General features: G+C 38.9%; 1 protein-coding gene across 1 annotated transcript; it reads right to left on the bottom strand.

The window, feature by feature from the left end:
- Positions 1-1,930: 1,930 nt before the first annotated feature.
- LOC128064040 (zinc finger protein 665-like) lies at positions 1,931-21,571 on the bottom strand. Its single transcript, XM_052656857.1, has 4 exons — positions 21,557-21,571; positions 16,148-16,307; positions 4,400-5,685; positions 1,931-4,141 (listed from the first exon to the last, which is right to left on the bottom strand). Exons 1-4 carry the CDS (start codon positions 21,569-21,571, stop codon positions 1,931-1,933), a joined length of 3,672 nt encoding a protein of 1,223 aa, XP_052512817.1.
- Positions 21,572-21,582: the final 11 nt, after the last annotated feature.

The raw sequence follows: 21,582 nt of genomic DNA, 5'->3' as shown, positions 1-21,582 counted from the left end.
ATAATAATGCTTCCTTAAATGTACAATTGTTGTAAAAGGAAATCCTTGAAACCTTCTCTAAGAGTCTACCCTCTTCCAACAATTTGGAAACCTTAGCTGAACAGCTAGCTGATCAATTATCTGGGCTAGACCCTCAAAGATGGTTTCAAGGCATTACACATAGTATTGGATCTGGAACTATAACACTGATAATTATCCTGGTGATTGTAATTGTAACATATCGATGCCTTTCAACTAAAATTGTTGAAACTAAACAAACTCACTTGCTCAGGGCCTTTTTCACAAAAGTATCTAGAGTTATCCCCAATTATGAAAAAGTTAAAAAGGGGGTACTGTCAGGGGACATCCAACTTTAAAGGACCCAACATGATATTTTCTTCTTTTGTTTGCCGATTCTCAAGGACTCTATTCTTTATCAGGTCTGGAAAACAGGAATGAGCAGAACTGCATGCAGCTCTCAGGACTGAGGTCATGAGAAAGAGCATTTGCTTGGATTCCCTTCAGTGACTCCCTTCAGTGACCTTTCACTTGAAGGTAATCTATTCAGTTATGCCCCTCTTACTCAGGATATGGAATGCTTTCTGGCCCTTTCAAGATTGTTATTTGCTTCGCTTTGTTTTTCCTCAATGTTTTTATTGCCTAAAGCTACCTTGTAGAAAGATATATAACTATGCATTTTTGCAAATAAAGCACCCTTATTTCACTTGAGACTTGGGTCCCCTGCTTCCTTCTTCTCGTCGACTCCATTCCTCAGGTCCTGGTCTACAAAGACTGTGACAGCTCTGTCTTCAATTTCCACAAATAAGAGTAACTCTTCTTTAATCATACATACAACAGTTATTTCTATTCAATGGAGAATATGGCCCTATTCCTATGCATTGTTCCTAGCACACCATCAGTCCCTGGTAACTCTCCCTCTCCTCCTATGAAAAGCCTAGTCCTTTTAACATCTTGTCTACTCTGTTCAAGGTCAGTGCGTAGAACATTATGTTTTATAACAGGCTGGACTATGTACAGAAGCGCTTCCTGATCCTACTGATGATGAGTCATGTCCTATTATAATATTTTCTCCCCTCCCTGTTGCTAATTCACACAAACTATTGAATTTTGTAATTCAGGCTGTGTGTTTTTCCAGGAAACATGGATGTGAATGAATTGTATCTAATGATGTCGGTCCCTTCATCTCATTGAATCCTTCCCAGAGACCATCGTGAAACGCATGTAACAAATGCATTTGATCAATGTATTACCAAAGCCAAGCTCTTAGAGCTCACCACACAACACGCCAATAAACTGAGAGAGTACTTGTTGGGCAAGGAATAGTGACTTTATTCAGAAAGCCAGGAGACCAAAAAGATGGTGGACTACTGTCCGAAAGAATCATCTTTGCTGAGGTAGAATTCGGGTTTCTTTTACACGAAAAGATCTCTATAGCTCCTCTTCAAATATGGACTTACTGCAGTTGCAGAGTACCTGAACTAAAGTCATCAGAGAATACATAGAGTGAAAAAGATAAAGGATTTGCCACATCCACTGAGTCTGGGAAGTATGGCTCCACTATGTTCCTATCTTGTGACTTTGGGGTAAGATCCTTGCCACACACATTACATTGCTGTGTGTTTTCTCCAGGATAAATACTCTGATACTACTGGTGAGTTGTGACGATAGGTCTTTTTTTTTTTTAAATTTGTGAAATTGGTGAGGAATCTTTCTAGAATGGATTCATGTTCTAAAGACCTCACTAATAAATACATTTATATCTCCCTTCTATCCAGTATGAATTTTCTCACGAAGCCTAAGATGTTGCCACACTCATGATATTTGTATGGTTTTTCAGAGAGATGAATTCTCTGAGCAACTGTAGGGTGTGAATTTTGAACTTTGAAATTTGAAGACTTCTACCATATAACCACATTCACATGAGTTTCGCTCATGTATGGATTTTCTGATGTTTAGTGAGTGCTGAGACCTGAATAAAGGATTTTCCACACTTGAAACATTTGAAAGGTTTCTCTATATGTATTCTCCAATGTTTTTTAAGGTGTGAATTTTGACTGAAGAACTTGCCACACTCATTACACCTGAAAGGTCTTTCTCCATTATGAATTCTCCAGTGAAGTTGAAGATGTGGTTTTTGACCGAAGACTTTTCCACACTCATCACATTTGTAACGTTTCTCTCCAGTATGAACTGTCTGATGACTTAAAAGGGTTGACTTTAGACGAAAGGCCTCACCACACTCATCACATTTGTAACGTTTCTCTCCAGTATGAACTGTCTGATGACTTAGAAGGGTTGACCTTAGACGAAAGGCCTTGCCACAATCATCACATTTGTAACGTTTCTCTCCAGTATGAACTGTCTGATGACTTAAAAGGGTTGACTTTAGATGAAAGGCCTTGCCACACTGATCACATTTGTAAGGTTTCTCTCCAGTATGAACTCTCCGATGCCTTAAAAGGGTTGACTTTAGACGAAAGACCTTGCCACACTCATCACATTTGTAAGGTTTCTCTCCAGTATGAACTGTCTGATGACTTAAAAGGGTAGACTTTAGACGAAAGGCCTTGCCACAATCATCACATTTGTAACGTTTCTCTCCAATATGAACTGTCTGATGACTTAAAAGGGTTGACTTTAGACGAAAGGCCTTGCCACACTCATCACATTTGTAACGTTTCTCTCCAGTATGAACTGTCTGATGCCTTAAAAAGGTTGACTTTAGATGAAAGGCCTTGCCACAATCATCACATTTGTAAGGTTTCTCTCCAGTATGAACTGTCTGATGACTTAAAAGGGTTGACTTTAGACGAAAAGCCTCGCCACACTCATCACATTTGTAACGTTTCTCTCCAGTATGAACTGTCTGATGACTTAAAAGGGTTGACTTTAGACGAAAGGCCTTGCCACAATCATCACATTGGTAACGTTTCTCTCCAGTATGAACTGTCTGATGCCTTAAAAGGGTTGACTTTAGACGAAAGACCTTGCCACACTCATCACATTTGTAAGGTTTCTCTCCAGTATGAACTGTCTGATGACTTAAAAGGGTTGACTTTTCACGAAAGGCCTTGCCACACTGATCACATCCATAAGGTTTCTCTCCAGTATGAACTGTCTGATGACTTAAAAGGGTTGACTTTAGACGAAAGGCCTCGCCACACTCATCACATTTGTAAGGTTTCTCTCCAGTATGAACTGTCTGATGACTTAAAAGGGTTGACTTTAGACGAAAGGCCTCGCCACACTTATCACATTTGTAAGGTTTCTCTCCAGTATGAACGGTCTGATGACTTAAAAGGGTAGACTTTAGACGAAAGGCCTTGCCACACTCATCACATTTGTAACGTTTCTCTCCAGTATGAACTGTCTGATGACTTAAAAGGGTTGACTTTAGACGAAAGGCCTTGCCACACTCATCACATTTGTAAGGTTTCTCTCCAGTATGAACTGTCTGATGACTTAAAAGGGTTGACTTTAGACGAAAGGCCTTGCCACAATCATCACATTTGTAAGGTTTCTCTCCAGTATGAACTGTCTGATGACTTAAAAGGGTTGACTTTAGACCAAAGACCTTGCCACACTCATCACATTTGTAATGTTTCTCTCCAGTATGAACTGCCTGATGACTTAAAAGGGTTGACTTTAGACCAAAGACCTTGCCACACTCATCACATTTGTAAGGTTTCTCTCCAGTATGAACTGTCTGATGACTTAAAAGGGTTGACTTTAGACGAAAGGCCTTGCCACACTCATCACATTTGTAAGGTTTCTCTCCAGTATGAACCGTCTGATGATGAGCAAGCTTTGAATTTCGGTCGAAGACTTTGTCACATATATCACATTTAAATAATTTCTTTCCTGTATGAATTTTCTTATGTCTCCTGAGGTATGAGCTGTCAGTGAAGGCCTTGCCACACTCATCACAAGGTTTCTCTCCAGTATGAACTGTCTGATGACTTAAAAGGGCTGCCTTTAAACGAAAGACCTTGCCACACTTATCACACATGTAAGGTTTCTCTCCAGTATGAACTGTCTGATGACTTAAAAGTGTTGACTTTAAACGAAAGGCCTTGCCACACTTATCACATTTGTAAGGTTTCTCTCCAGTATGAACTGTCTGATGACTTAAAAGGGCTGCCTTTAAACGAAAGACCTTGCCACACTTATCACATATGTAAGGTTTCTCTCCAGTATGAACCATCTGATGACTTAAAAAGGCTGAATTTTGGCTGAAGACTTTGTCACATATATCACATTTAAATAGTTTCTTTCCTGTATGACTTTTCTTATGTCTCCTGAGGTGTGAGTTGTGAGCAAAGGCCTTGCCACACTCATCACATTTGTAAGGTTTCTCTCCAGTATGAACTGTGTGATGACTTAAAAGGCTTGACTTTACACAAAAGGCCTTGCCACACTCATCACATTTGTAAGGTTTCTCTCCAGTATGAACTGTGTGATGACTTAAAAGGCTTGACTTTACACAAAAGGCCTTGCCACACTCATCACATTTGTAAGGTTTCTCTCCAGTATGAACTGTCTGATGCCTTAAAAGGCTTGACTTTATACAAAAGGCCTTGCCACACTCATCACATTTGTAAGGTTTCTCTCCAGTATGAACTGTCAGATGCCTTAAAAGGCTTGACTTTACACAAAATGCCTTGCCACACTCATCACATTTGAAAGGTTTCTCTCCAGTATGAACTGTCTGATGACTTAAAAGGGTTAACTTTACACGAAAGGCCATTCCACACTTATCACATTTGTAAGGTATCTCTCCAGTATGAAATGTCTGATGTCTTAAAAAGGTTGACTTTACATGAAAGGCCATGCCACATTCATCACATTTGTAAGGTTTCTCTCCAGTATGAATTGTCTGATGACTTAAAAGGCTTGACTTTACACAAAAGGCCTTGCCACACTCATTGCATTTGTAAGGTTTCTCTCCAGTATGAACTGTCTGATGACTTAAAAGGCTTAACTTTATACAAAAGGCCTTGCCACACTCATCGCATTTGTAAGGTTTCTCTCCAGTATGAATTGTCTGATGACTTAAAAGGCTTGACTTTACACAAAAGGCCTTGCCACACTCATCCCATTTGTAAGGTTTCTCTCCAGTGTGAACTGTCCGAAGACTTAAAAGGCTTGACTTTACATGAAAGGCCTTGTCACACTCACCACATTTGAAAGGTTTTTCCCTGTGTGCTTTGAGTTCTTGTGTTGTTACTGAAGGATTCATAAAATCATTCCCATATATATTAGGAACACTGGTTTGGACACAAGGAGGAATTCTTTGAAGTGGTGAAAATGAGAAACTGTTGTTGACAGAACTCTTAACTTCATTATATTCAGAAATTATTCCACCAGTTTGAAACATCTGCAGTTTATCCTGAAAGTTAAATCCAAACCTGTTTGCAAAGGGCTTAATGCCTGCATCCTTTCTATCATGCGAATCTCTTCCATCAGGCACATTTCCATTAAGGCTTACAGGTGTCCCTTTGAAATTTCTTTTGTCATCTCTCCCCTGACACTCAAAGTCACACATATTTTCCTGACTTTCCCAAGGATGAAAATGTTTGATTTCACAGCTTTCAGGGTTTCCCAGCATCAATGTTTGGAATGTTTCAAGTTTATCTCTGTTTGCTTTGGGTTGTAAATGCTTGATCACATGTGTAGGTGAGATATCTACAAGATAAAAACAATCATAGGTATCCTGCTCACAATAATTCAAAATAAATGTTTCATGTTGAATATGTATTACACCAAAAGTAATAGTTACATCAAGTTATGAAACACCACAATGATCACCTTAAGTGTTTAGAAACACTGTTGCTGCTGCTGCTAAGTTGCTTCAGTCGTGTCCGACTCTGTGCGACCCCACAGACGGCAGCCCACCAGGCTCCCCCGTCCCTGGGATTCTCCAGGGAAGAACACTGGAGTGGGTTGCCATTTCCTTCTCCAATGCATGAAAAGGAATATAATTCTTAACTTAAGAAAGCAGAAAATAAATTCACCATTACAGTAGCCTAGTTTTAAAAACCATATGCCAAACACACTCACATTGGACAATCTTATGCTAACTCTCAAAAACAGAGTGTTTTTCTACCAGGACCCTTAGGAACGTATTGCTGGGAGGCAGCACCAGGAGTCCCGCCTGTGGCAAAGGTCATGAGGTTAAGGGGTCCGACAGGTAAAGGCGAGTCCGGCCTTAAGGGAGCCTTGCTGGATTTTCTATAGCATCTGTCCCCAAAACCAGAGTCTGCCTGCCGTACTGCATTATGGTTTTCGCTTATGCTTCTGACATTAACAGGGGCTGTCCCCCACCACCTTCCCCTAAAAGGAATTAACATAGAGCTCCAGTCAATAAGTCTCCTGGGCGTAAAAAGAATGTCTCGGCTTAAACCCCTCTGATAGCTTTCTAACTTACCTGACCCATCTGTCCTGACTTTTACAACTATGCATGTGATTGTTTACAGCCCCATAACCGCGAGAGGCATGAAGCTTAAAACATCTTAAAGATACAGAGCCTTTCTTAAAGAGCTAAGAATTATATCAGTGTAGGTTTTCATTGTTGAGTTAATGACTGCTGCCAGGCCTCCATATACTTTATCTTTTAGGCACCTGGAGGATATTAATCAATGTAATTGGGATGTAGAAAAAAGAATATAGTAGTTTTGATGTTAGCAATACTAGACTTTAGAGTTACTGAATTTTCTCTTTGTTATAAATCACTGTACTACTCTTTCCTTGTTATAAATTGTTGTGTCATTGCTATGTAAGAATGTAACCTTAATTAGTGCTTTCTGAGAGTGGCACCAGACTTTAGTAAGAACAACACTTTTAGGGAAAATAAGTTTTCTGGTTGACGGACCCTTATCAGAAAAGGGCCATGAAATGGTAATAGGCCTCTTGGCCAGAAGATGATGTAAATCACCTAAGACCTGTGTATACAGCTAAGCATGCAGAGAGAAAGCCTGGTGTCGATAAGGGTCAGGGCTGCTGACCCTGCATGACTTTGTATTATCCATTGATATCTATGTACACCTAAAAGTATAAAAGCTTTTCCTGGAAAATAAAGGATGGACCAGTTTCTCAGACCAGTTCCTGGAAAGACTGGCTTCCCCCATGTCTTCTTTTCTTTCTTACTCTATTTTCTGGCTGATTCCCCTCTGGAGCATAGAGGCTCATCGTGTCTATTTATTTGCGTGGGCTTCTAAGACCCACACAAGAGCGAGCCCAAGGCAGGGCACCCTCCACTATTCAGGCAGGTACCTGTGGCCATACACAGACGGTGAAAGTCTCTTGTCTGAGGCTTTATTGTCTTTCTATGTAAACCAAGGAATACAGCCTCTTTCTCTCCTCTCTTCTCTTAACTGCAAACCCTTTCCTTCTCTCTCTCTAAATCTATATATCTCTCTCACCACGCCGTCCCCACTTCGAACTACCCTGGATCAACTGAGGCTGGTCCCTGGCAACATATCAATCAACAGTTGTCTCAAATTGAAAAGAAAAATATTACACTATCATTGTAGTCTGCAAACTTACTGTACATAAATACATTCTAAACAATACATTATATATTGTAACAGTAAATAATCCAAAACCAAGCTTACCCAATTAATAATTAACTTTTCATAATTGGTTGTTTACAATTGAAAACAAATGAGAAAATGAAGACTATGACTAAAACAATTTTTTGGAAACTATAGTTTTTTAAATCTGCTATAGAACTACATACCCAAAAAGAAAGGGCATTTTCCAATGTTAACAAGTAGTATGTGTCAACTGTATTGCAAGAATACACGCTAAAAGACCATCATCTGTAAATGTCACATAAATTAAGACGTAAAATATTCACCGGTTTTCTAACAGCCAATGATCAATGCAATCTCCACCTATGTTGTTGCTGTTCCGTCGCTCAGTCGTGTTTGCCTCTTTGCGACACTGTGGACTGTAGTGCACCGGACTTCTCAGTCCATGGGATTTCCCAGGCAAGAATAGCGGGTGGGTTGCCATTTCCTTCTCCATGGGATCTTCCTGACTCAGGAATCAGGAAGCATCTTCTGCATTAGCAGGTGAATTCTTTACCACTGAGCCACCAAGGAAGGCTAATCTCTAGCCATGCACTATTCTTAATTACCTAGTTTAATGGCACCAAAATATAACAAATAAAAAGCGAGTGCTTTGTGTATTTATTGACCAGGGTCAGACACAATATTGCTGAAAAATGTTGCAAGTGAAACGCATAGAGGATATAATGTAGTTGAGGTCTGACAGAAAACAAAATTCGGTAAAGCCATTATCTTTCAATTAAAAAATAAATAAAATTTTAAGAAGATATAATGTAGAGCTAGAACAAATAATTCCACAATTTGTATGGAAATACAAAAAACCTCGAATAGCCAAAGCAATCCTGAGAAAGAAGAATGGAAGTGGAGGAATCAACCTGCCTGACTTCAGCCTCTACTAAAAAGACACAGTCATGAAGACAGTATGGTACTGGCACAAAGACAGAAATATAGATCAATGGAACAAAATAGAAAACCCAGAGATAAATCCATACATCTATGGACACCTTATCTTTGACAAAAGGGGCAAGAATATACAATGGATTAAAGACAATCTCTTTAACAAGTGGTGCTGGGAAAACTGGTCACCACTTGTAAAAGAAAGAAACTAGATTACTTTCTAACACCGTACACAAAAATAAACTCAAAATGGATTAAAGATCTCAACGGAAGACCAGAAACTATAAAACTCCTAGAGGAGAACATAGGCAAAACACTCTCTGACATACATCACAGAAGGGTCCTTTATGACCCACCTCCCAGAATATTGGAAATAAAAGCAAAAAGAAACAAATGGGACCTAATTAAACTTAAAAGCTTCTGCACAACAAAGGAAACTATAAGCAAGGTGAAAAGACAGCCTTCAGAATGGGAGAAAATAATAGCAAATGAAGCAACTGAAAAACAACCAATTTCAAAAATATACAGCAATTCCTGCAGCTTAATTCCAGAAAAATGAATGACCCAATCAAAAAATGGGCCAAAGAACTAAATAGACATTTCTCCAAAGAAGACATACAGATGGCTAACAAACACATGAAAAGATGCTCAACATCACTCATTATCAGAGAAATGCAAATCAAAACCACAATGAGGTACCATTTCATGCCAGTCAGAATGGCTGCGATCCAAAAGTCTACAAGCAATAAATGCTGGAGACGGTGTGGAGAAAAGGGAACCCACTTACACTACAGGTGGGATACAAACTAGTACAGCAACTATGGAAAACAGTGTGGAGATTGCTTAAAAAACTGGAAATAGAACTGCCTTATGACCCAGCAATCCCACTGCTGGGCATACACACCAAGGAAACCAGAACTGAAAGAGACACGTGTACCCCAATGTTCATCGCAGCACTGTTTATAATAGCCAGGATATGGAAGCAACCTAGATGTCCATCAGCAGATGAATAGATAAGAAGGCCGTGGTACATATACACAATGGAGTATTACTCAGCCATTAAAGAGAATTCATTTGAATCAGTTGTAATGAGGTGGATGAAACTGAAGCCTATTACACAGAGTGAAGTAAGCCAGAAAGGAAAATACCAATACAATATACTAACACATATATATGGAATTTAGAAAGATGGTAATGATAACCCTGTATGCAAGACAGCAAAAGAGACACAGATGTATAGAACATGCTTTTGGACTCTGTGGGAGAGGGAAAGGGTGGGATGATTTGGGAGAATGGCATTGAAACATGTATAATATCATATATGAAACGAATCGCCAGTCCAGGTTCGATGCATGATACTGGATGCTTGGGGCTGGTGCACTGGGATAACCCAGAGGGATGGTATGGGGAGGGAGGAGGGAGCGGGGTTCAGGATGGGGAACATGTGTATACCTGTGGTGGACTCATGTTGATGTATGGCAAAACCAATACAATATTGTCAAGTAATTAACCTCCAATGAAAATAAATAAATTTATATTAAAAAAAGATATAATGTAGATAAAGTCATATCATAAAGAACGTGACAGAATATAGATACTACCTTTTTTAGACAAATAAAGTTTGAGTATTTACTATAAAACATGTACTACTGACAGCACTAATTTGCTTTAAAAGGCTTGAGGTAAACTAACAAGCTTTCCTCTAATCAGAGTAGGAGACACACCCAATTGGCCCACAAAGTGGTAAGAAAACCAGGATATGAATCTGAACCTACTGGGACGACTGAAAAAACTTATTTGTAAACGTGACCACTCACCGAATGAATAGACTAGAAAGTATTAAAAATAAATACAAGGAACTTAGAAAGAAAATATCAAAGAAGATACAAGACTGAAGTAATCTGTTTAACTATTATTCAACCACCCCATCTCAAAATGGGTTGTGAGTCATCATGGATGCACAGAGTTATTTAGGTCATGTCCTGAGAAACATGTTCAATAAATGATCAGAGTTTATCTTTACAGTGAGAGTATGTAGAAGGTGGGGGGATGTGATAGGTAAGAACAATGTTTCCATCCACATCAAGGTACTATGTGAGGACTGGTCAGGACTAAGAAAGGGCCTACGCGGAGCATAGGGTACACAGGTTTATGCCAGATATCAGCTTGTGACCGCATGTCTTTGTGAAAATAACGGAGAGCGCAAACTAATATACTGACCTTAAAAGAAAAGAACTGGTTCAGCAACTTTATGGGCATTATACTATGGGTATGGGACAGAAACAAGAGAGATTTTAAAAGTGTGATATATGGAGAAAGCAGGATAATACCTGTTATACTATTTACAATGTAATGTATCCAACTCTGATTCTGTAACTTACAATAGAATGCTTATATTCAAGAAAAGCATACACAATATTCCAGGATATTGTGTAAGAATCTTATTAGCAGAAATCAGAAGGAAAATCCAGGAAAAGGCTATCTAAACCTGGGTTCCTCTGACAAGTATGACTAACCACTCTATTGGACATTTACTTCGTTTCTTCTTCCACACATGGTCATCTCAAGATCGAGGAGTATCAAAGGAAAGGAGGGACTGACACTGACTCTGGAAGACCTTCCCAGTTACAAAAGCCTTTCTGAGGCATCCAACTCTTTTTTGTAGAAAAAGGCTTTATTCTCCTAGACCTTCCCTGAGTTCAAAAGAGCAGATTCAAACAGTTACTAATACATTAAAGGACATGAAAGGATCATACCACAATCAAGTGGGATTTATTTCAGGGATGCAAGATTTCTCAATATCCACAAGTTAATCACTATGATGCACCACAGTAACAGTTGAAGACTAAAAACCATATGATCATCAATAGAAGCAGAAAAGGTTCTGACAAAATTCAAGTGCCATTTATGATAAAAAACCCTTCAGAAAGTCAGCACAGATGGACCCTACCTCAACATAATTAAGACTGTATATGTCAAACACACAGCTCACATCATACTCAACAGGAAAAAACTGAAAGCACTCCTCTTAACAACATGGATAAGACAAGAATGTTCACTATTGCCACTTTTATTGAACATATTTTTGGAAGTCCTAGCCACAACAATCAGAAAAGAAAAAGAAATAAAAGGAATTCAAGGCAAAAAAAATAAAGAAGAAGTAAAACTGTCACTATGATGCTATACACAGAAAATCCCGAAGATGCCACCAGATGACTACTAGACCTCATCAATGAACAGAGTAAACTTGCTGGATACAAAATATATAGAAAGCTGCTGCATTTCTATACACTAATAATGATATATCAGAAAGTGAAATTAATGAAACAATCCCATTTACCATCTCAGAGAAAACAATACAATTCTAAGGAATAAACCTTTCTAAAAAGTCAAAAGAAGTGTACTCATGAAACTATAAGATGCTGATGACTGATACCAAAGATAACACAAACAGATGGCACAAACATATACCATATTCTTGGACTGAAAGAAGTAACACTGTCAAAATGACCATACTATCCAAGGCAATCTACATACTCAATGCAACCCTTATCAAATTTACAATGACATATTTCATAAAACAAAGAAAAACTTAATTTGTACCGAAATACAAAAGACGCTGATATCTAAAATGATCTTGAGAAAGAAGTACAGAGCTGGAGGAATCATGTTCCCTGAGTTCAGACTATACTACAAACTGACAGTCAACAAAGTGAAAGTAAAGTCGCTCAGCAGTGTCCAACTATTTGTGACCCCATCGACTGCAGACTATCAGGTTCCTCTGTCCATGGGATTTTCTAGGCAAGAATACTGAAATGGGTTGCCATTTCCTTCTCCAGCAGATCTTCCTGACCCAGGGACTGAACCTGGGTCTCCTGCACTGTAGGCAGATGGCTTTACTGTCCGAGCCACCAGGGAAGTGGTATGATGATGGCACAAAACAGAAACACAGATCAGTAGAACAGGACAGAAAACCCAGAAATAAACCAATTTACTTAGAGTCAATTATTCTATAACAAAGGAGGAAATACTATAGAATGAAGAAGTCTCTTTAATAAGTGATGCTGGGATAAATGGATAGTTACATGAAAAAGAATGAAATTCCAACATTCTCTAACACCACATATAAAAATAAACTCAACATGTGTTAAACATCTAAATGCAATACCAGGTACTATAAAATTCATAGTGGAAAAAAAATGGAAAACACTGACTAAATGTCAGCGAAATTTTTTTGAATCTATCTCTTAGAGTCATGGTAATAAAAGCAAAATCAAACAAATGAGACCTAATTAAATTTAAAAACTTTTTGCAAAGCAAAGGAAAGCAAAAAAAGAACAAAAATTCAACTTGTGGACTATGAGACTATATATGCAAATGATGCTACCTCTGAAGGATTTATTTCCAAAATATAGAAACAGTTCATACAGCATAATATCAAAACAAACAAACAAACAACCCAATCAAAAACTGGGCAGAAGATCAAAACAGACACTTCTCCACAGCAGACAAAAAGATGGCCAACAGTCACCTGAAAAGATGCTTGACGTCTCTACTTATGAGAGAAATGCAAATCAAAACCACAAAAATGTATCACCTCACACTGGTCAGAATGACCACCATCAAAAAGTCTACAACAATAAATGCTTGAGAGGGTGTGGAGAAAAGAGAACCCTCCTACACTGTTGGAAGGAACATAAATTGGTACTGCCACTTTGGAGAATAGCATGGAGTTTCCATAAAGAACTAAAAATACAGCTATCACATGAAGCAGCAATTCCAATCCTGGGCATATATCCAGAAAGGATGAAAACTAATTCAAAATGATACATGCACCCCAACGTTTTTAGCAGCACTATTTATACCAGCCAAAACACAGCAGCAACCTAAATGTTCACTGACAGACAAAGGGATAAAGTATATGTGGTACATATATACAAGGGAATATTGTGAAGTGAAAGTAGCTCAGCCGTGTCCAACTCTTTAAGACCACATGACCTGCAGCTGCCAGACTCCTGTCCATGCAATACTCCAGGCAAGAACACTGGAGTGGGTTGCCACCTCCACAGCATAAAACACAATGAAGTAATGCCTTTTGCAGCAATATAGACAGACTTAGGGATTATTCTAAGTGAAATCAGACAGAGAAAGACAAATATCATAGGATATTATATGTTGAACTGAAATAAATGTTACAAATGAACTTATTGACAAAATAAACTCACCAGCATAAAAAACAAACTTATGGTTACCAAAGGGGATAGTACAGGATGGTGAGGGGGCAGGAAAGGGAGAGATAAATTAGGAGTCTGAATATTTACAAACTAATGTATATACAAAATAGATAAACAACAAGAACCTACGATAAGCTCAGGGAACTATATTGACTATCTTGTAAACTGCTGTATACCTCAAATACAAAATTATAAATTAACTATACCTAAAAAGTGGAGAAGGAAATGGCAACCCACTCCAGTATTCTTGCCTGGAGAATCCGAAGGACAGCGGAGCCTGGCAGGCTGCCGTCTATGGGGTCGCACAGAATCGGACCCAGCATAAGCAACTTGGCATGCATGCTTTGGAGAAGAAAATGGCAACCTATGCCAGTGTTTTTGCCTGGAGAATCCCAGGGATAGAGGAGCCTGGTGGGCTGCCATCTGTGGGGTCGTACAGAGTCATACACGACTGACGCGACTTAGCGGTAGAGGCAGCAGCATACCTAAAAAGAATGGTTAAAACAAAAACAAAAACAAAAACACCTCTTGCAGAAATGTTCCTAAAAGATGTTTCACAAGGGTGTAAAAACTACTAAATAGGGGCAGCAGTCTATGAAATAAGACATGTTGACAAAACTGAATACCCACCAGCAAAAGAATTTACTTGGAACATTATCTTACACTACTGACAAAAAAGAACTCAAAATGGTTCAAAGACCTAAACCTAAGTCCCAAATGTATAAAACTCCTAGAAGTAAACGTGCAGGAAATGTTTCTGGAAATTGGACCCACAAACGATTTACCAGATATAACACCAAAAGCACAGGCCACAAAATAAAATCAGATATTAGTAAATTGAACTATATCAAAATTATAAACTACTCTGCATTAAAGTGCAGTGAGTTTGAAAAGACAATCAACAATAGAAGAAAAAATATGTGGCAATCATACATCTGATAGTAAGTGAGTACAAAGAATATATAAAGAATTTTAAGAGGGACTGATCACCAGTTCCACCATAGGGACCATTCCCCAATCAAACATCCAACGCATTGCAAATACAAAACAGAAACACAAAGAGTAACACAGAAATTTGAACTCAATGATAAAATAAAAAAATACCTACAATGCACAGAACAACAGTGCAGCCAATAGCCTCATAGATATGAGAATGTGAACTTGGACAAAGTTGTCCTGGGATAAATTCCCATACCATTTACAGAGGCTAAAATATATGGTCCTTGATACACATCAACAACACTGTCATGGTGCCCTTGACAGAGTCTCCAAAGCTAGAAAATAACCTGGAAAGATGTATCAGGCTCTCGTGATACTTTCTCGCTCATAATCCTAGAACTGACCACTCTATGGGATAACTTCAAGTGGTGACTTCAAGTGGTGACTTTGTACAGAGCAGGAAAATAACATTAGCAATAGTGTCTCCATCACAGTTTTCTGTTACCTACTAAATCCACTCCACAGAGACTCACCAGAGGCTGCCAATTAAACCTAGGTGGATTATCAGAGCAAGGAAACCAGATAAAATTTCAGAGCCTCAGGAATAGATTTCAAAGAAATTGAAGAGTTAAAATGATACGAAGTAAGGAGAAGGGAACATCAGGAACAGCTGACATTCCCAGACGGGGTAGAGCAGCACAAGAGTAAAACTAACACAACATGAAGGTCAGACATTACAGCATCTTGAGATGGGACCATGCGCTCGACCTACAGATGGCAAGCTAAGAGCCCGCGAGATTCACATATGCTCCCCTCGTAGGGTCTAGGATCAAAATGATGATCTCCCTATCCACTCTTACATTCTCCTAAGGAACAACCACAGAGGATCCAATCCACCAACTTGTCTCACTCCTAAACAGAAAAAAACAGCCCTTTAGAGATACTCGTTTTTCTTTATGTGTTGTAGTTTTGCCTACTTTTACATCACTCCCCACTGTCCAGAGCTTTTTCTCAGGCTCCAATGTGGAGATAATATTCAGATCAGAAACAGAAATTCTGGGACTCCCCTGGTGATCCAGTGGTGAAGACTCTGCATTTCCAATGCAGGGGGGGCAGGTTTGATCCTTAGTCAGGGAACTAAGATCCCACATACAGAATGGTGCAGCCAAAAAAAAGTAAACAACAGAGCAAAAACAAACAAGTAGATATTCAGCATTATCAGAAGAAAAAAATCTAAAGTGCTGTGGATTATTTTAAACACTGAGCCAAAAGTCAAAAGGTAGAAAATAGGAAATTGGGTTTTTTGGTTTTTTTTTGGTTAACATTTGCTAGTGAGCTTTGTAGATAATTAAGCTCTGGGACAACCTCAGATATGACATGAAACAGACACAGCATCTGAAGAGGGTCCGTTTAACCTTGTGAACCTGTGTCATGCCCCAGTCACCAGAACTCTCAGATGAAAGACATCAGGGCCTCCCAAGGGGCACACAGGGAAAATGCAGATACCCAAGGGCAGCTCTGGAAGGAAGTCATCCTCACCCACAGACAGCAGGTTCCTGTAGGTCTCCAGCATCACATCCCTGTACAAGGCCCTCTGAGCAGGGTCCAGGAATTCCCACTCTTCCTGAGTGAATTCAATGGCCACATCCTCAGAGGTCAGTCGTTCCTGAAATGAAACCACATGTCACCAAAAGGGCCATGAAAAGTTCTCATTTTCATGCAAAAGAGAAAGGGTGGTAAGAGGTACGGATTGACTTGGTTGAAGTATGTGTTCTAACAGATCCATGCAGGGGTATCTGGAGAAATTATGCATCTCTAATTTTAATTTCTTATGCTGTTTCATATGGCCTTATGAGATCCTCCAATTAATATGGATTTTTCATCATTGTTCAAAATCCATGAAATATATAAAAATAAAGCTCAACACTGTTGTGGCTATACAGAAGTGTCAGATATTATGTTCTACCCAGTGAGTGCAACTGATTATCCAGATGAGGTACAGCATGAGTGGTGTCTTCAGAGATGACAAAGTCCATGGCACTTTTAATGGAAAGGTCAAAATTTTCAGGTATGATGTAGATAACAGCAGCAAGGACCAAAACTGTCTGAAGGCTTCCTATTGCTCTAAATTACTGTAGTATTACTCTAAACATTAAATAAGTACTTTACAGGCAACAACTTGTCATCAATATAATAGCTCATTAAAGAACCATCTGTTCCCACCTTAGAGAAGAAAACCTGTGTCACAGACACTCTGAGAAACTTGACTCAGATCAAGAAGGTAAGAAATGTTACATGAAGCACCTGAACTCAGAAGCTTGGGCTCAGCAACTGAAGCTTAAGCATCTAACAGTTAATACAGACAACATTAAAAGTCCTTTGACAGAGGGCTCCTAAACAAAACTTGAAAGAAGTCCAAAGTGAGCCTTCTCCCTGCCCCTCTGTCTTCTCTGCATGGGGAGCAGCTCTCGGGCCTCGGGCCTTCATCCCTTGAAAATGGACACCTGTGCCAAATTAGGTTCTACCCCTCCCTGATCGGGAGAACCTCCCCCCTGTTGAGTGATCACTATCTGCAGTGGTGGTGAAGGACTAGAGACACTGACCCATGAGAGCCACAGCAGCTTGGCAGCCCCAAGTCCTCGGACCATCTCACTTATTGCTACCCAGAGCTTCCAAACCAGTGCCATTTCAAAGGACTTTGACACAGCAGCCAAGTTCCCTGGAGCTGGAGTTGCCACAGCAGGGGTGGCTGGCTCCGGGGCTGGAAGTGGGACTGTGTTTGGGAGCTTCATCACTGTTACGCCAGGAACCCTTCTTTGAAACAGTAGCCTTCTACGCCATGGGCTTGGCCCTCTCAAAGGCCATGGGGCTCTTTTGCCTGATGGTGGTCTAGCTCACCTTCTTCACGATATGAAGGAGCTGTTTCCACCTCCCATAGTTCTTTCTCCTGTGTCTGCCCTGTATGTTCCCTTTCCTGTAACTCCCCAGGCAGCCTGGGGAAAGTGGTGGGCTCAGGGTTTGACAGAAGGAAAACAAATAAATATTGTATTAATATGAAAAAAAAAAGTCCAAGGTGAACAATGTGAAATGGCATGAAAGGTCATTATAGATGTGGATACAGAAACACAACTGTTAGTAATTTACTACTTAAAACACTAAGAGGATTGTTTAGAAAATTTCAAGGCCATAGATTATAATGATAACATAATTTCAACTGAAAAAAAAAAAGGTGATATGTAGTTTTAAAATCATGATGTCTTCTATCTAAACCACAGACTTGCACATGCATGCATACTTATCTATAAAAAATTAACTGAAATGAGAGGATTCGTCTTTTGATAGATTTTTTGGACAATTTTATATTATCCTTTTATTCACATGTATTTCAGCATTCTTCAGATGATAAAAATGTATCCTTTGTACTCAGCTGAGTTTGTCAACAGGATTCTATACTAGGCTACCAAAAGAAAACCGGTAAAAACATTAAAAAAAAAAAAGTAATACTTGAACTCAATTCATAATAACATTACCATATACAAAAATACAACTTTATCCATTTAAATTTACACAGTAAGGCATTAACAGAAGCCAAAGACTTTCTTTACTTTTTTTCCCATTAATAAAACTGATTTCAAATTAGAAGAGTCATTAGATTATGACAAAAAAGATTTATCACAACAGCAAAGTAAAAAAACTTCTCGGAGAATTAAAAATCATGGCAAAAAATATTATGGAAAAAAATACAGTCATTAAGCAAGACTATCTGAAGAAACATCATGATAGGAAGGAAACATTCAATACATTCCTTCTGAAATTACAGTGGCACGAAAGGAGCTGTCCAGGGTGCCTGTCTTTCACCACCATACGATGCACAGGAGCAGGGGCCACTAGAAGTAACAGGAGGAAAAAAAACCAGGGCAAGAGACACAGAGTTTGTCAGAGAGTTGAAACAGGTAGTACTCACAAACCTAAGGACATGGAAAGGTGAAAAGTGAATGGATGGAAAAAAGACAGTTCATCCTAAAGAGAGCAGGGGAGACTGTTATATCAGACAAAATAAAATGAAGAAAAAAAAAGTGCAATGAGATAAATATTGTATAATGATAAAACGGTCAATTTACCAAAAAGCTGTAACAAGTAAAAATATATATACATCTAACATTAGATATCTCAGAAAAATGAAGCAAATATTGAACAGGCATGTACAGATCACACGGCCCAAAAAAAGCAGAAAACACATGTATCTCAAGGACACAGAAACCATTCTCTATGAGAGACCACATGTTAGGCCAAAATTAACCATTTTAAGAGACTGATACCATAAAAGTATCTTCCCTAACAACAACGAAATAAACACAAGAAAAAAAGAAACTTCCTCACATGTGGACATTAAACAACTCACTCTTACACCACAAATGGGTCTAAGAAAAAAATCACATGGGAATTTTAAAATACATGGATCAAAACGAAAAGACAACATTAGAAAATTTATAACACACAGAGACCACTGTACTAAAAGGAAAGTCTGAAAGGTTAAATGCTTACCGTAAAAAAGAGAAAAGATCTTAAATCTGAAATCTATTTTTAGACCTTTAGGAACCAGAAAAGGGAAAACAAACTAAATTCAGGTTTAGTAGAAGGAAACATGTAAGTAAGAAAGATTAAACCAGAGATACAATAGAAAGCAGAAAAATATAATAATCAACAAACCAAGAGTTGATGTTTTGAAAAAACTGTATAGGAAAACCCCCACCTAGACTAAGGAAAAGAGAAAAAAGATCCAAATAACTAAAAACAGACATGAAACAGGAGGGATTACAACTGATGTCAAAGAAAGTTTCTAAAGATAAGGAAGTACTATGACCAATAATGCCTTAAGTGACAGTATATAGGAGATACTGGCAAATTCTTAGAAACATACAGACTATTTTACTTATTAAGAAATAAAAAAATTGAGAAGTGTTGAAAGTGAAAGTGTGAGCCACTGAGTCGTGTCTGACTCTTTGTGACCTCATGGACTGTAGCCCACAAGGCTCCTCTGTCCATGGAATTTCTCCAGACATGAATACTGGACTAGACAGCCATTCCTTTCTCCAGGGAAGCTTCCAACTCAGGGATAGAACCTGGGTCTCCCGCAATGCAGGCAGATTCTTTGAGCCATCAGGGAAGCCAATTATAACTAGAGAGATTTAAAAAGTAGTCAGAAACCTCTAAGGAAAATCCAGGACCAAATTTGACCAAACATTTACAAAAGAATTACCACTAATCCTGCTAATTCTATGAAGCAAGCATGATTCTAATAGTTTCCTGATGTCCCAAAGACACAAGAAAGGAAAACTAGAAACCAATACCCCTGATGAATACTGATGCAAAATTAAAATACTTGCAAACCCACTTCAACACATATTAAAAAGATCTGGAGAAACAGACACAGAGAACAGATGGAGGGGGAAGGGGAGGAAGGAGAGGGCGAGATGTATGGAGAGAGTAACATGGAAACTTACATTACCATATATAAAGTAGAGAGCCAATGCGAATTTGCTGACTGACTCAGGGAACTCAAACAGGGGCTCTCTAACAACCTACAGGGGTGGGATAGGGAGGAAGATGGGAGGGAAGGGACATATGTATACCTATGGCTGATTCATGTTGATATTTGGCAGAAAACTACAACTTCTGTAAAGCGATTATCCTTCAATTAAAATAATTTAAATAAATAAATAAAAAGATCTGACACCATAACCAAGTGGATTTTATTCACGTAAGGCAAGAAGTCAACATACAAAAATCAATTAATATGACACACTACATTAACAGATTAAAGGGGAAAAAAAAACAGGATTATCTTGATGCAGAAAAAAACATTCAACAAAAATTTGACAACCTTTCAAGATGGAACACTCAACAAACTACAAAAAATAAATTATACCAACATCAACATAATAAACGCCATTATGAAAAGAGCACAGCAATGGGGAAAGAATGAAAGCTTTTCCTCAAGGATGCACACTCTGCACTACACTTCAACAAAGCACTGAAACCCTTAGAGCAATTAGATGAGAAAAGGAAATCAAAGGTCCCCAAACTGAAAAAGAAGTAAATGTATCTTCTTTCCCACATGACAAAGTTTCATCAGTAAAAATCATAGAGATTACAAAAGATACATGTAATATCATAAAAGATTCTTTAATAACCACACAAAGCATCAATCAACCAATTAACTCATCAAACCTGCCATGACAATCTTCGTAGAAGCAGAATGAAACATCGGGAAAGTCACAGAACTATTCAAAGAGCAAACAGCAAAACTCTTGAAGAAGGAAGATGGACATCTTTCTATTTCAACACCTATTACAAGGTAATCAAGGTGATGTGGTACTGGTATAAAAACAGACAAATAAGCCAACTGAACAGAACACAGGTTGGCTTATTTGTCTGAACAGAACACAGTACTCAGAAATAATTCTTTGCGTATATATATTTAAGGTATATTCACAAGGATGTCAAGATACACAAAAGGAAAAGGACAGGCTCAATTGATCTCATTCCCAGATTTAACCAGCTATTGTGCATACTAACACCTGACTTTCACGTGCAGTTTCCTTACCCTGATTGACAGAGCAGACAGCTCATCCAGATAGGCCCTAAGCAATCCCTGCTGCCAACAGCACTGAGACCCCATCTCCAACCTGTGGGTGAGAAACCCTGCCCTGGACGGTGACCAGGGGAGCCTCCTCACAAGTGCAAGTCACTAGGCCATGGGGAGACGGGATCTAGGTGGCGACGACAGGACCTGAGGGAAGGCCCCGGGTGAGTGTGCGTGTACAGGAGTCACACAGGACACTCCAGAGTCAGACACGATTAGCGAGTCCAGAGAAGGGCATTTCAGGAAGGACAGACTAAATATGACCTTACCTGAGAAATAGCCATGCCTCACTCCT

Source organism: Budorcas taxicolor, chromosome 18 (assembly GCF_023091745.1).
Source record: "Budorcas taxicolor isolate Tak-1 chromosome 18, Takin1.1, whole genome shotgun sequence".
NCBI lineage: Eukaryota > Metazoa > Chordata > Mammalia > Artiodactyla > Bovidae > Budorcas > Budorcas taxicolor.
Note: the sequence above shows the minus strand (reverse complement) of the source record. Positions and strands in the feature narration are given on the sequence as shown.